This window comes from Bombina bombina, chromosome 7 (genome assembly GCF_027579735.1).
Source record: "Bombina bombina isolate aBomBom1 chromosome 7, aBomBom1.pri, whole genome shotgun sequence".
Classification (NCBI taxonomy): Eukaryota; Metazoa; Chordata; class Amphibia; order Anura; family Bombinatoridae; genus Bombina; species Bombina bombina.
The window spans coordinates 389,372,816-389,388,465 of record NC_069505.1 but is presented as its reverse complement, the minus strand read 5'-3'; the positions used below and the strand labels follow the sequence as shown (position 1 = coordinate 389,388,465).

At 45.5% G+C, this 15,650-nt stretch overlaps 1 protein-coding gene across 2 annotated transcripts in view; it reads right to left on the bottom strand.

Annotated features, from left to right (window-relative positions):
- The window catches only part of ACY1 (aminoacylase 1), a 104,796-nt gene that overhangs the window by 39,218 nt on the left and 49,928 nt on the right, over nt 1-15,650 (bottom strand). For both annotated transcript variants that reach the window (XM_053721121.1, XM_053721122.1), the window contains 2 exons: nt 13,780-13,848; nt 10,116-10,195 (listed from right to left, as the gene is read on the bottom strand). In XM_053721121.1, the coding sequence (XP_053577096.1) occupies nt 10,116-10,195; nt 13,780-13,848 (149 nt within the window). The remainder of the gene's footprint in view (nt 1-10,115; nt 10,196-13,779; nt 13,849-15,650) is intronic.

Sequence of the window (15,650 nt, the reverse complement as noted above, 5' to 3'; positions counted from 1 at the left end):
CGGTCTGCGCATCTCTCTGACACTATTAGTTCTGCCTGTCTCTCGGTCTGCTCATCTCTCTGACACAATTAGTTCTGCCTGTCTCTTGGTCTGCGCATCTCCCTGACACTAAGAGTTCAGCCTGTCTCTTGGTCTGTGCATCTCTCTGACACTATTAGTTCTGCCTGTCTCTCGGTCTGCGCATCTCTCTGACACTATTAGTTCTGCCTGTCTCTCGGTCTGCGCATCTCTCTGACACTATTAGTTCTGCCTGTCTCTCGGTCTGCGCATCTCTCTGACACTATTAGTTCTGCCTTTCTCTCGCTCTGCGCATCTCCCTGACACTATTAGTTTTGCCTGTCTCTCGGTCTGCGCATGTCTCTGACACTATTAGTACTGCCTGTCTCTCGGTCTGCACATCTCTCTGACACTATTAGTTCTGCCTGTCTCTCTGTCTGCGCATCTCTCTGACACTATTAGTACTGCCTGTCTCTCGGTCTGCACATCTCTCTGACACTATTAGTACTGCCTGTCTCTCGGTCTGCGCATCTCTCTGACACTATTAGTTCTGCCTGTCTCTCTGTCTGCGCATCTCTCTGACACTAATAGTTCTGCCTGTCTCTCTGTCTGCGCATCTCTCTGACACTAAGAGTTCAGCCTGTCTCTTGGTCTGTGCATCTCTCTGACACTATTAGTTCTGCCTGTCTCTTGGTCTGCGCAAACAGTATCTCTAATACTTTATTAGTTCTGCCTGTCTCTAGGTCTGCGCATCTCTCTGACACTATTAGTTCTGCCTGTCTCTCGGTCTGTGCATGTCTCTGACACTATTAGTTCTGCCTGTCTCTCGGTCTGTGCATCTTCCTGACACTATTAGTACTGCCTGTCTCTCGGTCTGCGCATCTCTCTGACACTATTAGTTCTGCCTGTCTCTCGGTCTGCGCATCTCTCTGACACTATTAGTTCTGCCTGTCTCTCTGTCTGCGCATCTCTCTGACACTATTAGTTCTGCCTGTCTCTTGGTCTGCGCATCTCTCTGACACTATTAGTACTGCCTGTCTCTTGGTCTGCGCATCTCCCTGACACTAAGAGTTCAGCCTGTCTCTTGGTCTGTGCATCTCTCTGACACTATTAGTTCTGCCTGTCTCTTGGTCTGCGCAAACAGTATCTCTAATACTTTATTAGTTCTGCCTGTCTCTAGGTCTGCGCATCTCTCTGACACTATTAGTTCTGCCTGTCTCTCGGTCTGTGCATCTCTCTGACACTATTAGTTCTGCCTGTCTCTCGGTCTGTGCATCTTCCTGACACTATTAGTACTGCCTGTCTCTCGGTCTGCGCATCTCTCTGACACTATTAGTTCTGCCTGTCTCTCGGTCTGCGCATCTCTCTGACACTATTAGTTCTGCCTGTCTCTCTGTCTGCGCATCTCTCTGACACTATTAGTACTGCCTGTCTCTTGGTCTGCGCATCTCTCTGACACAATTAGTTCTGCCTGTCTCTTGGTCTGCGCATCTCCCTGACACTAAGAGTTCAGCCTGTCTCTTGGTCTGTGCATCTCTCTGACACTATTAGTTCTGCCTGTCTCTTGGTCTGCGCAAACAGTATCTCTAATACTTTATTAGTTCTGCCTGTCTCTTGGTCTGCGCATCTCTCTGACACTATTAGTTCTGCCTGTCTCTTGGTCTGCGCATCTCTCTGACACAATTAGTTCTGCCTATCTCTCGGTCTGCGCATCTCTCTGACACTATTAGTACTGCCTGTCTCTTGGTCTGTGCATCTCTCTGACACAATTAGTTCTGCCTGTCTCTTGGTCTGCGCATCTCTCTGACACTATTAGTTCTGCCTGTCTCTCGGTCTGCGCATCTCTCTGACACTATTAGTTCTGCCTGTCTCTCGGTCTGCGCATCTCTCTGACACTATTAGTTCTGCCTGTCTCTTGGTCTGCGTATTTCTCTGACACTATTAATACTGCCTGTCTCTTGGTCTGTGCATCTCTCTGACACAATTAGTTCTGCCTGTCTCTTGGTCTGCGCATCTCTCTGACACTATTAGTTCTGCCTGTCTCTCGGTCTGCGCATCTCTCTGACACTATTAGTACTGCCTGTCTCTCGGTCTGTGCATCTCTCTCACACTATTAGTTCTGCCTGTCTCTCGGTCTGTGCATCTCTCTCACACTATTAGTTCTGCCTGTCTCTCGGTCTGTGCATCTCTCTGACACTATTAGTTCTGCCTGTCTCTCGGTCTGCGCATCTCTCTGACACTATTAGTTCTGCCTGTCTCTCGGTCTGCGCATCTCTCTGACACTATTAGTTCTGCCTGTCTCTCTGTCTGCGCATCTCTCTGACACTATTAGTATTGCCTGTCTCTCGGTCTACGCATCTCTCTGACAGTATTAGTACTGCCTGTCTCTCGGTCTGCGCATCTCTCTGACACTATTAGTTCTGCCTGTCTCTCTGTCTGCGCATCTCTCTGACACTATTAGTTCTGCCTGTCTCTCTGTCTGCGCATCTCTCTGACACTATTAGTACTGCCTGTCTCTCGGTCTGCGCATCTCTCTGACACTATTAGTTCTGCCTGTCTCTCGGTCTGCTCATCTCTCTGACACAATTAGTTCTGCCTGTCTCTTGGTCTGCGCATCTCCCTGACACTAAGAGTTCAGCCTGTCTCTTGGTCTGTGCATCTCTCTGACACTATTAGTTCTGCCTGTCTCTCGGTCTGCGCATCTCTCTGACACTATTAGTTCTGCCTGTCTCTCGGTCTGCGCATCTCTCTGACACTATTAGTTCTGCCTGTCTCTCGGTCTGCGCATCTCTCTGACACTATTAGTTCTGCCTTTCTCTCGCTCTGCGCATCTCCCTGACACTATTAGTTTTGCCTGTCTCTCGGTCTGCGCATGTCTCTGACACTATTAGTACTGCCTGTCTCTCGGTCTGCGCATCTCTCTGACACTATTAGTTCTGCCTGTCTCTCTGTCTGCGCATCTCTCTGACACTATTAGTACTGCCTGTCTCTCGGTCTGCACATCTCTCTGACACTATTAGTACTGCCTGTCTCTCGGTCTGCGCATCTCTCTGACACTATTAGTTCTGCCTGTCTCTCTGTCTGCGCATCTCTCTGACACTAATAGTTCTGCCTGTCTCTCTGTCTGCGCATCTCTCTGACACTAAGAGTTCAGCCTGTCTCTTGGTCTGTGCATCTCTCTGACACTATTAGTTCTGCCTGTCTCTTGGTCTGCGCAAACAGTATCTCTAATACTTTATTAGTTCTGCCTGTCTCTAGGTCTGCGCATCTCTCTGACACTATTAGTTCTGCCTGTCTCTCGGTCTGTGCATGTCTCTGACACTATTAGTTCTGCCTGTCTCTCGGTCTGTGCATCTTCCTGACACTATTAGTACTGCCTGTCTCTCGGTCTGCGCATCTCTCTGACACTATTAGTTCTGCCTGTCTCTCGGTCTGCGCATCTCTCTGACACTATTAGTTCTGCCTGTCTCTCTGTCTGCGCATCTCTCTGACACTATTAGTTCTGCCTGTCTCTTGGTCTGCGCATCTCTCTGACACTATTAGTACTGCCTGTCTCTTGGTCTGCGCATCTCCCTGACACTAAGAGTTCAGCCTGTCTCTTGGTCTGTGCATCTCTCTGACACTATTAGTTCTGCCTGTCTCTTGGTCTGCGCAAACAGTATCTCTAATACTTTATTAGTTCTGCCTGTCTCTAGGTCTGCGCATCTCTCTGACACTATTAGTTCTGCCTGTCTCTCGGTCTGTGCATCTCTCTGACACTATTAGTTCTGCCTGTCTCTCGGTCTGTGCATCTTCCTGACACTATTAGTACTGCCTGTCTCTCGGTCTGCGCATCTCTCTGACACTATTAGTTCTGCCTGTCTCTCGGTCTGCGCATCTCTCTGACACTATTAGTTCTGCCTGTCTCTCTGTCTGCGCATCTCTCTGACACTATTAGTACTGCCTGTCTCTTGGTCTGCGCATCTCTCTGACACTATTAGTTCTGCCTGTCTCTTGGTCTGCGCATCTCCCTGACACTAAGAGTTCAGCCTGTCTCTTGGTCTGTGCATCTCTCTGACACTATTAGTTCTGCCTGTCTCTTGGTCTGCGCAAACAGTATCTCTAATACTTTATTAGTTCTGCCTGTCTCTTGGTCTGCGCATCTCTCTGACACTATTAGTTCTGCCTGTCTCTTGGTCTGCGCATCTCTCTGACACAATTAGTTCTGCCTGTCTCTCGGTCTGCGCATCTCTCTGACACTATTAGTACTGCCTGTCTCTTGGTCTGTGCATCTCTCTGACACTATTAGTTCTGCCTGTCTCTTGGTCTGCGCATCTCTCTGACACTATTAGTTCTGCCTGTCTCTCGGTCTGCGCATCTCTCTGACACTATTAGTTCTGCCTGTCTCTCGGTCTGCGCATCTCTCTGACACTATTAGTTCTGCCTGTCTCTTGGTCTGCGTATTTCTCTGACACTATTAATACTGCCTGTCTCTTGGTCTGTGCATCTCTCTGACACAATTAGTTCTGCCTGTCTCTCGGTCTGCGCATCTCTCTGACACTATTAGTTCTGCCTGTCTCTCGGTCTGCGCATCTCTCTGACACTATTAGTACTGCCTGTCTCTCGGTCTGTGCATCTCTCTCACACTATTAGTTCTGCCTGTCTCTCGGTCTGTGCATCTCTCTCACACTATTAGTTCTGCCTGTCTCTCGGTCTGTGCATCTCTCTCACACTATTAGTTCTGCCTGTCTCTCGGTCTGTGCATCTCTCTCACACTATTAGTTCTGCCTGTCTCTCGGTCTGTGCATCTCTCTCACACTATTAGTTCTGCCTGTCTCTCGGTATGCGCATCTCTCTGACACTATAAGTTCTGCCTGTCTCTCGGTCTGCGCATCTCTCTCACACTATTAGTTCTGCCTGTCTCTCGGTCTGCGCATCTCTCTGACACTATTAGTTCTGCCTGTCTCTTGGTCTGCACATCTCTCTGACACTATTAGTTCTGCCTGTCTCTCGGTCTGTGCATCTCTCTGACACTATTAGTTCTGCCTGTCTCTCGCTCTGCGCATCTCTCTGACACTATTAGTTCTGCCTGTCTCTTGGACTGCACATCTCTGTGACACTATTAGTTCTGCCTGTCTCTCGGTCTGCGCATGTCTCTGACACTATTAGTACTGCCTGTCTCTCGGTCTGCGCATCTCTCTGACACTATTAGTTCTGCCTGTCTCTTGGTCTGCACATCTCTCTGACACTATTAGTTCTGCCTGTCTCTCTGTCTGCGCATCTCCCTGACACTAAGAGTTCAGCCTGTCTCTTGGTCTGTGCATCTCTCTGACACTATTAGTTCTGCCTGTCTCTCGGTCTGCGCATCTCTCTGACACTATTAGTTCTGCCTGTCTCTCTGTCTGCGCATCTCTCTGACACTATTAGTACTGCCTGTCTCTTGGTCTGCGCATCTCTCTGACACAATTAGTTCTGCCTGTCTCTTGGTCTGCGCATCTCCCTGACACTAAGAGTTCAGCCTGTCTCTTGGTCTGTGCATCTCTCTGACACTATTAGTTCTGCCTGTCTCTTGGTCTGCGCAAACAGTATCTCTAATACTTTATTAGTTCTGCCTGTCTCTTGGTCTGCGCATCTCTCTGACACTATTAGTTCTGCCTGTCTCTTGGTCTGCGCATCTCTCTGACACAATTAGTTCTGCCTATCTCTCGGTCTGCGCATCTCTCTGACACTATTAGTACTGCCTGTCTCTTGGTCTGTGCATCTCTCTGACACAATTAGTTCTGCCTGTCTCTTGGTCTGCGCATCTCTCTGACACTATTAGTTCTGCCTGTCTCTCGGTCTGCGCATCTCTCTGACACTATTAGTTCTGCCTGTCTCTCGGTCTGCGCATCTCTCTGACACTATTAGTTCTGCCTGTCTCTTGGTCTGCGTATTTCTCTGACACTATTAATACTGCCTGTCTCTTGGTCTGTGCATCTCTCTGACACAATTAGTTCTGCCTGTCTCTTGGTCTGCGCATCTCTCTGACACTATTAGTTCTGCCTGTCTCTCGGTCTGCGCATCTCTCTGACACTATTAGTACTGCCTGTCTCTCGGTCTGTGCATCTCTCTCACACTATTAGTTCTGCCTGTCTCTCGGTCTGTGCATCTCTCTCACACTATTAGTTCTGCCTGTCTCTCGGTCTGTGCATCTCTCTCACACTATTAGTTCTGCCTGTCTCTCGGTCTGTGCATCTCTCTCACACTATTAGTTCTGCCTGTCTCTCGGTCTGTGCATCTCTCTCACACTATTAGTTCTGCCTGTCTCTCGGTATGCGCATCTCTCTGACACTATAAGTTCTGCCTGTCTCTCGGTCTGCGCATCTCTCTCACACTATTAGTTCTGCCTGTCTCTCGGTCTGCGCATCTCTCTGACACTATTAGTTCTGCCTGTCTCTTGGTCTGCACATCTCTCTGACACTATTAGTTCTGCCTGTCTCTCGGTCTGTGCATCTCTCTGACACTATTAGTTCTGCCTGTCTCTCGCTCTGCGCATCTCTCTGACACTATTAGTTCTGCCTGTCTCTTGGACTGCACATCTCTGTGACACTATTAGTTCTGCCTGTCTCTCGGTCTGCGCATGTCTCTGACACTATTAGTACTGCCTGTCTCTCGGTCTGCGCATCTCTCTGACACTATTAGTTCTGCCTGTCTCTTGGTCTGCACATCTCTCTGACACTATTAGTTCTGCCTGTCTCTCTGTCTGCGCATCTCCCTGACACTAAGAGTTCAGCCTGTCTCTTGGTCTGTGCATCTCTCTGACACTATTAGTTCTGCCTGTCTCTTGGTCTCTCTGACACTGTTAGTTTTGCCTGTCTCTCGGTCTGCTCATCTCTCTGACACTATTAGTTCTGCCTGTCTCTTGGTCTGCGCAAACAGTATCTCTAATACTTTATTAGTTCTGCCTGTCTCTTGGTCTGTGCATCTCTCTGACACTATTAGTTCTGCCTGTCTCTCTGTCTGCGCATCTCTCTCACACTAATAGTTCTGACTGTCTCTAGGTCTGCGCATCTCTCTCACACTATTAGTTCTGCCTGTCTCTCGGTCTGTGCATCTCACTGACACTATTAGTTCTGCCTGTCTCTTGGTCTGCGCATCTCCCTGACACTAAGAGTTCAGCCTGTCTCTCGGTCTGTGCATCTCTCTGACACTATTAGTTCTGCCTGTCTCTCGGTCTGCGCATCTCTCTGACACTATTAGTACTGCCTGTCTCTTGGTCTGTGCATCTCTCTGACACTATTAGTTCTGCCTGTCTCTCGGTCTGCGCACCTCTCTGACACTATTAGTACTGCCTGTCTCTTGGTCTGCGCATCTCTCTGACACTATTAGTTCTGCCTGTCTCTTGGTCTGCGCATCTCTCTGACACTATTAGTTCTGCCTGTCTCTTGGTCTGCGCATCTCTCTGACACAATTAGTTCTGCCTGTCTCTTGGTCTGCGCATCTCCCTGACACTAAGAGTTCAGCCTGTCTCTCGGTCTGCGCATCTCCCTGACACTATTAGTTCTGCCTGTCTCTTGGTCTGTGCATCTCTCTGACACTATTAGTTCTGCCTGTCTCTCGGTCTGTGCATCTCTCTGACACTATTAGTACTGCCTGTCTCTCGGTCTGCGCATCTCTCTGACACTATTAGTTCTGCCTGTCTCTCGGTCTGTGCATCTCTCTGACACTATTAGTTCTGCCTGTCTCTCAGTTTGCGCATCTCTCTGACACTATTAGTACTGCCTGTCTCTCGGTCTGTGCATCTCTCTGACACAATTAGTTCTGCCTGTCTCTTGGTCTGCGCATCTCTCTGACACAATTAGTTCTGCCTGTCTCTTGGTCTGCGCATCTCTCTGACACTATTAGTTCTGCCTGTCTCTCGGTCTGCGCATCTCTCTGACACAATTAGTTCTGCCTGTCTCTTGGTCTGCGCATCTCTCTGACACTATTAGTTCTGCCTGTCTCTCGGTCTGCGCATCTCTCTGACACTATTAGTTCTGCCTGTCTCTCTGTCTGCGCATCTCTCTGACACAATTAGTTCTGCCTGTCTCTTGGTCTGCGCATCTCCCTGACACTAAGAGTTCAGCCTGTCTCTTGGTCTGTGCATCTCTCTGACACTATTAGTTCTGCCTGTCTCTTGGTCTGCGCATGTCTCTGACACTATTAGTTCTGCCTGTCTCTCGGTCTGCGCATCTCTCTGACACTATTAGTTCTGCCTGTCTCTCGGTCTGCGCATCTCTCTGACTCTATTAGTTCTGCCTGTCTCTCGGTCTGTGCATCTCTCTGACACTATTAGTTCTGCCTGTCTCTCGGTCTGCGCATCTCTCTGACACTATTAGTTCTGCCTGTCTCTCGGTCTGCGCATCTCTCTGACACTATTAGTACTGCCTGTCTCTTGGTCTGTGCATCTCTCTGACACAATTAGTTCTGCCTGTCTCTTGGTCTGCGCATCTCTCTGACACTATTAGTTCTGCCTGTCTCTCGGTCTGCGCATCTCTCTGACACTATTAGTTCTGCCTGTCTCTCGGTCTGCGCATCTCTCTGACACTATTAGTTCTGCCTGTCTCTTGGTCTGCGTATTTCTCTGACACTATTAGTACTGCCTGTCTCTTGGTCTGTGCATCTCTCTGACACAATTAGCTCTGCCTGTCTCTTGGTCTGCGCATCTCTCTGACACTATTAGTTCTGCCTGTCTCTCGGTCTGTGCATCTCACTGACACTATTAGTTCAGCCTGTCTCTCGGTCTGTGCATCTCTCTGACACTATTAGTACTGCCTGTCTCTAGGTCTGCGCATCTCTCTGACACTATTAGTACTGCCTGTCTCTAGGTCTGCGCATCTCTCTCACACTAATAGTTCTGACTGTCTCTCGGTCTGTGCATCTCTCTGACACTATTAGTACTGCCTGTCTCTAGGTCTGCGCATCTCTCTCACACTATTAGTTCTGCCTGTCTCTCAGTCTGTGCATCTCACTGACACTATTAGTTCAGCCTGTCTCTCGGTCTGTGCATCTCACTGACACTATTAGTTCAGCCTGTCTCTCGGTCTGTGCATCTATCTGACACTATTAGTACTGCCTGTCTCTAGGTCTGCGCATCTCTCTGACACTATTAGTACTGCCTGTCTCTAGGTCTGCGCATCTCTCTGACACTATAAGTTCTGCCTGTCTCTCGGTCTGCGCATCTCTCTGACACTATTAGTACTGCCTGTCTCTAGGTCTGCGCATCTCACTGACACTATTAGTACTGCCTGTCTCTAGGTCTGCGCATCTCACTGACACTATTAGTACTGCCTGTCTCTAGGTCTGCGCATCTCTCTGACACTATAAGTTCTGCCTGTCTCTCGGTCTGTGCATCTCTCTGACACTATTAGTACTGCCTGTCTCTAGGTCTGCGCATCTCACTGACACTATTAGTACTGCCTGTCTCTAGGTCTGCGCATCTCTCTGACACTATAAGTTCTGCCTGTCTCTCGGTCTGTGCATCTCTCTGACACTATTAGTACTGCCTGTCTCTAGGTCTGCGCATCTCACTGACACTATTAGTACTGCCTGTCTCTAGGTCTGCGCATCTCTCTGACACTATAAGTTCTGCCTGTCTCTCGGTCTGTGCATCTCTCTGACACTATTAGTACTGCCTGTCTCTAGGTCTGCGCATCTCTCTGACACTTTGTTCTGCCTGCCTCTTGGTCTGCGCATATCTCTAAAACTTTATTAGTTCTGCCTGTTTCTTGGTCTGCACATCTCTGGGACACTATAAGTTCTGCCTGTCTCTAGGTCTGCCTGTCTCTCGGTTTTCCTGTCTCTCAGTCTGTGCATCTCTCTGACTTTATTAGTTGTGCCTGCCTCTTGGTCTGCGCATATCTCTAAAACGTTATTAGTTCTGCATGTCTCTTGGTCTGCACATCTCTCTGACACTATAAGTTCTGCCTGTCTCTAGGTCTGCCTGTCTCTCGGTTTTCCTGTCTCTAGGTCTGTGCATCTCTCTGACATTATTAGTTGTGCCTGTCTCTTGGTCTGCCTGTCTCTCGGTTTGCGCATCTCTCTGACACTTTATTAGTTCTGCCTGTCATTCACTCTGATTGATTCTGGGATAATCTTGGTCAGTCGTCAGTCTCACTCACAGTTCCTTGCACGGTGTGCTGAACGCTTTCCACCAGGGATTAGAGTCATTTGGTGTAGTCACTCCTTGATCCATATTTTTCTAGAAAAAATAAAGGAGCAGATCAGGTCAAAAACAAATTCAAGAGGTGAAGACAGAGGGTTAGATAATAATATTGTTTCCAAAATGCAGCAAATATTAAGAAACCCACCTTTTTTAATATTAATCCCCTTTCCCCAAGATATTACAAATGAAACATTTTTACACAAAGCATTTTTCTGATGTTAATAATACCAGGATCCTAACTAACTGACTATCAGTTTGCAGGACCATCACGGTTTGATATCTTTGACCCCCAGCTTCTCTGTCTCTATTAAATGTCCCATCTAAACTCCTCCCATAAACACCCCAGTCCCGCCCCCAAAACTTGTGACAGAGGTCTTAGCTTGGCATTGTACTCTGCCCTCACACACCACCCTGATCTTAGTTTGTTAATAACAATTCCTGTTAGTAGTAGAGGTGTCTCGCCACTTAATAGAATCATTGGTTGCACACTCTATTGACCTATTTACAACTGTTACTAATTGGCCCAAGCAGAGAAGAAAAACTAGGTTATAACATTGAAGCCCATTACTTTTTGGACATTAAAACTTTACAGTTATTTTTGAAATATTCAAACAATTGATGTAATTTTAGAAAATACATCTGTACTGTATATTAATCTCAGGCTAATCTTTACTTTTAATATATCATTCTGTCTGGCATTTTCAGTAGCAGGATCTCTTGTGAGACACTTTGGATGCCAGCAGGGGTATCGTAATGAAATAGGACAACATTTTATCTGATAGTAACAAGATAGTAGGTAAAGTAGTAGTAATGGTAAGTACCTATAGGTGCCAAATATTTTTGTAATCAACAAGCACCTGTTAGGTTGGGCAATATAGCACTAAGGAGACTCACAGATAAATGAGTTACAAAGTCTGTAACAAAAAAAGAGTGCTTTACCCCTGCAATTATTTAAGAAAAATTCTCACTGAATAATACAGGAACGATTTTTAACCATTCATACTTTATCTTTATTGGTTTAACTATTAAATCATACACGTTTAAAAACACTTAAACTCTCTAGATATTAATATATAGCATAGATGTGTGAATAATACCTCTGATAATCATGTATCTATATGTGAAACATTGTACTAGGTTTGTATGATATCAAGTAGTCAGATACAAACATTATCTTTTGTAGCCGGCTATTAATAAATTCAGAAATAATGCTGTAACAAGAGGACCTGTTAATATGTGGGATGTCAGATTGTGAGATTAAAGCTATCTAGCTAATACTCTATCTGTAATTATAAAGTCCTTGCTTGTACAGTCAACTTTAGCACAGCTGTTCAGTGTAATAGATTCTGTCTGCTTAAAATCTCTAGATATTAATATTTAGTGTGTGAATAACACCTCTGAGAATAATGTATCTAGATATGAAAAATTGTACTTGGTTTGTATAATATCAAGCAGTCAGATACAAACAATATCTTTTTTAGCCGGCTATTATTATTATTATTATTATCGGTTATTTGTAGAGCGCCAACAGATTCCGCAGCGCTATTAACAAATTAAAAAATAATGCTGTAACAAGAGGACCTGTTAATATGTGGAATGTCAGGTTATGAGATTAAAGCTATCTAGCTAATACTCTATCTGCAATTATAAAGTCCTTGCTTGCACAGTTAACTTTAGCATAGCTGTTCAATGTAATAGATTCTATCTGCTTGAATTCTCTCAATATCAATATATAGCATAGGTATGTGAATAATACCTCTGAGAGTCATGTATCTAAATATGAAACATTGTACTTGGTTTGTATAATATCAAGCAGTTAGTACAAACAATATTTTTTGCAGCCGGCTATTAATAAAATCAGAAATAATGCTGTAAGAAGAGGACCTGTTAATATGTGGAATGTCAGGTTATGAGATTAAAGCTATCTAGCTAATACTCTATCTGTAATTATAAAGTCCTTGCTTGCACAGTTAACGTTAGCATAGCTGTTCAATGTAATAGATTCTATCTGCTTAAGCCCCTTCTAAAGCGGGGGCTAGATTAACATTTAACTGACTTGTTTCACTAACATAGCACAACATCTGATCTCAGAATATAACACACATTTACAACTACAACTACACTTTATCTGACCCTGCAATATTCTACACAGCGATAGATTAGTTCAGAGCACAAGCTCATTGACATCTGTCCCTGATTGGCCACAGTAAAGGAGGTCAAGAACATGGCTTCCACCAGGCTTTTCAAAAGCTGTATGCTTTCTCTTTATTTGTAAAACCTTGTGAAATCTGCTAAGAAAATTACAGTTTTACATGGTTTTAAAACTTTTACTTTGTTTTGCACAACCCCTCTCACCTAATGATACTCTCAAGTCACCTGATCACCAGCTTTCCAGCACCACCCCTCTCACCTGATGATACTTCCAAGTCACCTGATCGCCAGCTTTCCAGCACCACCCCTCTCACCTGATGATACTCCCAAGTCACCTGATCGCCAGCTTTCCAGCACCACCCCTCTCACCTGATGATACTCCCAAGTCACCTGATCGCCAGCTTTCCAGCACAACCCCTCTCACCTAATGATACTCTCAAGTCACCTGATCACCAGCTTTCCAGCACCACCCCTCTCACCTGATGATACTTCCAAGTCACCTGATCGCCAGCTTTCCAGCACCACCCCTCTCACCTGATGATACTCCCAAGTCACCTGATCGCCAGCTTTCCAGCACAACCCCTCTCACCTAATGATACTTTCAAGTCACCTGATCACCAGTTTTCCAGCACCACCCCTCTCACCTAATGATACTCTCAAGTCACCTGATCACCAGCTTTCCAGCACCACCCCTCTCACCTGATGATACTCCCAAGTCACCTAATCGCCAGCTTTCCAGCACAACCCCTCTCACCTAGTGATACTCCCAAGTCACCTGATCGCCAGCTTTCCAGCACCACCCCTTTCACCTAATGATACTCTCAAGTCACTTGATCGCCAGCTTTCCAGCACAACCCCTCTCACCTAGTGATACTCCCAAGACACCTGATCGCCAGCTTTCCAGCACCACCCCTCTCACCTAATGATACTCTCAAGTCACCTGATCGCCAGTTTTCCAGCACCACCCCTCTCACCTGATGATACTCCCAAGTCACCTGATCGCCAGCTTTCCAGCACCACCCCTCTCACCTGATGATACTCCCAAGTCACCTGATCGCCAGCTTTCCAGCACAACCCCTCTCACCTAGTGATACTCTCAAGTCACCTGATCGCCAGCTTTCCAGCACCACCCCTCTCACCTGATGATACTCCCAAGTCACCTGGTCGCCAGCTTTCCAGCACAACCCCTCTCACCTAGTGATACTCTCAAGTCACCTGATCGCCAGCTTTCCAGCACCACCCTTCTCACCTGATGATACTCCCAAGTCACCTGATCGCCAGCTTTCCAGCACAACCCCTCTCTCCTAGTGATACTCTCAAGTCACCTGATCGCCAGCTTTCCAGCACCACCCCTCTCACCTGATGATACTCCCAAGTCACCTGATCGCCAGCTTTCCAGCACAACCCCTCTCACCTAGTGATACTCTCAAGTCACCTGATCGCCAGCTTTCCAGCACCACCCTTCTCACCTGATGATACTCCCAAGACACCTGATCGCCAGCTTCCCGACACCAGCCCTCTATCTTGCTTTCAAATACCTGGAAAGTAAAAAAAAAAAAAATGTAAAAATCACTGGCATTAATAATTTATTATTATTATCGGTTATTTGTAGAGCGCCAACAGAATCTGCAGCGCTAGTAATTTTATTAATCACAAAAATAACATTGTCACTACATAATAGATGCATTTTCTTATGCTATAAACATTGTATACCTTTATAGTGCAGCATGTATATGCGTTAGTACCATATGTTTGTTAAGGAAAATGGGAAGTAGCAGAGACAAAGGGAACTGAAAGGTTGAAAAAGCAGATGCTTCCCTGTATTAAAATGTTGTATATCTTTATAACTATAGAGTAGCGGCGTGTAATACCATAAAGCTGCCAATAAAACTTATATTAAACACTTAGATGCCGACCCATTTAACACAAGCAATCATATCCATGAATTCTGTTTTTTTGAAAAACATGTATTTAAAGGGATAGAAAAGTCAATGAAATCTGCATTTCAATTTGAAATATAAGGATTTTTGCTATATACTTTCATGAGCAGCTACAGTATTTAAAATGCTGGTGCACTAAAAATATCTAGCTACACATATTAACACATAAATATATAGCTAAGCATATACATATATATTTAAAATTGCTGCCCATCTCTGCGCGACTTACCCTCTTCTCGGCGCTTAGGTTCTGTGCCGTGTCTGACGGCATCAGAACAAGGCTCCCATTGGAGCCTATGGAAGCGAACTCTTGTGAGCACAATGCTTCGGTGCAATGCGAAGTCGCGTTCGCATTGCACCTAACTCGTAATACCAGCACACATTTACCTCATAAAGACAGATATAAGACCTGAGAAAGAATTAAAGCAGACCACTTTGGGTAGCAAGAGAACAGGAAATTTCCCATGTTTGAATTGCATGAGTTGCAATTCTATAATAAGAGGTACAAATTTTTACCACCCACATAGTGGTAAGAAATATAGCACAAATATAGCAAAGAATGGCTTCTTCACTTGTGAGACCACCTATGTGATCTATTTAATTAAATGTCCTTTTTCCATGGTGTATATAGGGGAGACGACCCGCAAAGTTAGGGATAGAATGAGCCAACATCGCTCTAACATCAGATGTAAGAAGCTTGAGCCTCCCCTGTCAAGACACTTCCTTGACAAAGGGCACTATATTAGCCAACTTAGATGGCAGGTCATAGACCATATTAAGCCCAATAGGAATGGTATGGACAGGGAACGTCTTCTCAAACAAAAGGAAATGTGGTGGATCCACACATTAGAGACATTGGCCCCTAGGGGCCTAAATAGAGATTATGATCTGTCTTGCTATTTCTACATTTCTAATTCTCCTAATTGCCTTTGTACAACTTGTTCTGTTATATAAAATGTAACAGTATATATTATAAAATTATCAGCATCTGTATTCAGATTTTAAAATTGAGCATAATGTTAAAAGTTTTATATGTATATGTATGTATTAAAGTTTTTTATTGTGTGTAATACTGATAGGCTGTCAGCAGATGGAGCTACAGCTCCACTTTAGGTGCATTGGCGCCAAAGAAAAGATTTATATGGTAATTGTGTAACAACTAATGTATTAAGCATGAATAAGGGGCTGTGACCCCGAAACATCACTGTTTTGTATCAATAAATTGCTGAGGATTTTTTTTCCTTGTTACTATACATTGTCTGGGGACTTTGCAGTGTCCTCTTGTCCTACGTGCACCCCTCTACTGTTGTGCTGTTCTCTTATACATCTCACTGGTATGACAAAGTGGAGTGCAAATATTGCTTTAGCGAAAGCGATATTTTACGTTCTTCTTATAATCT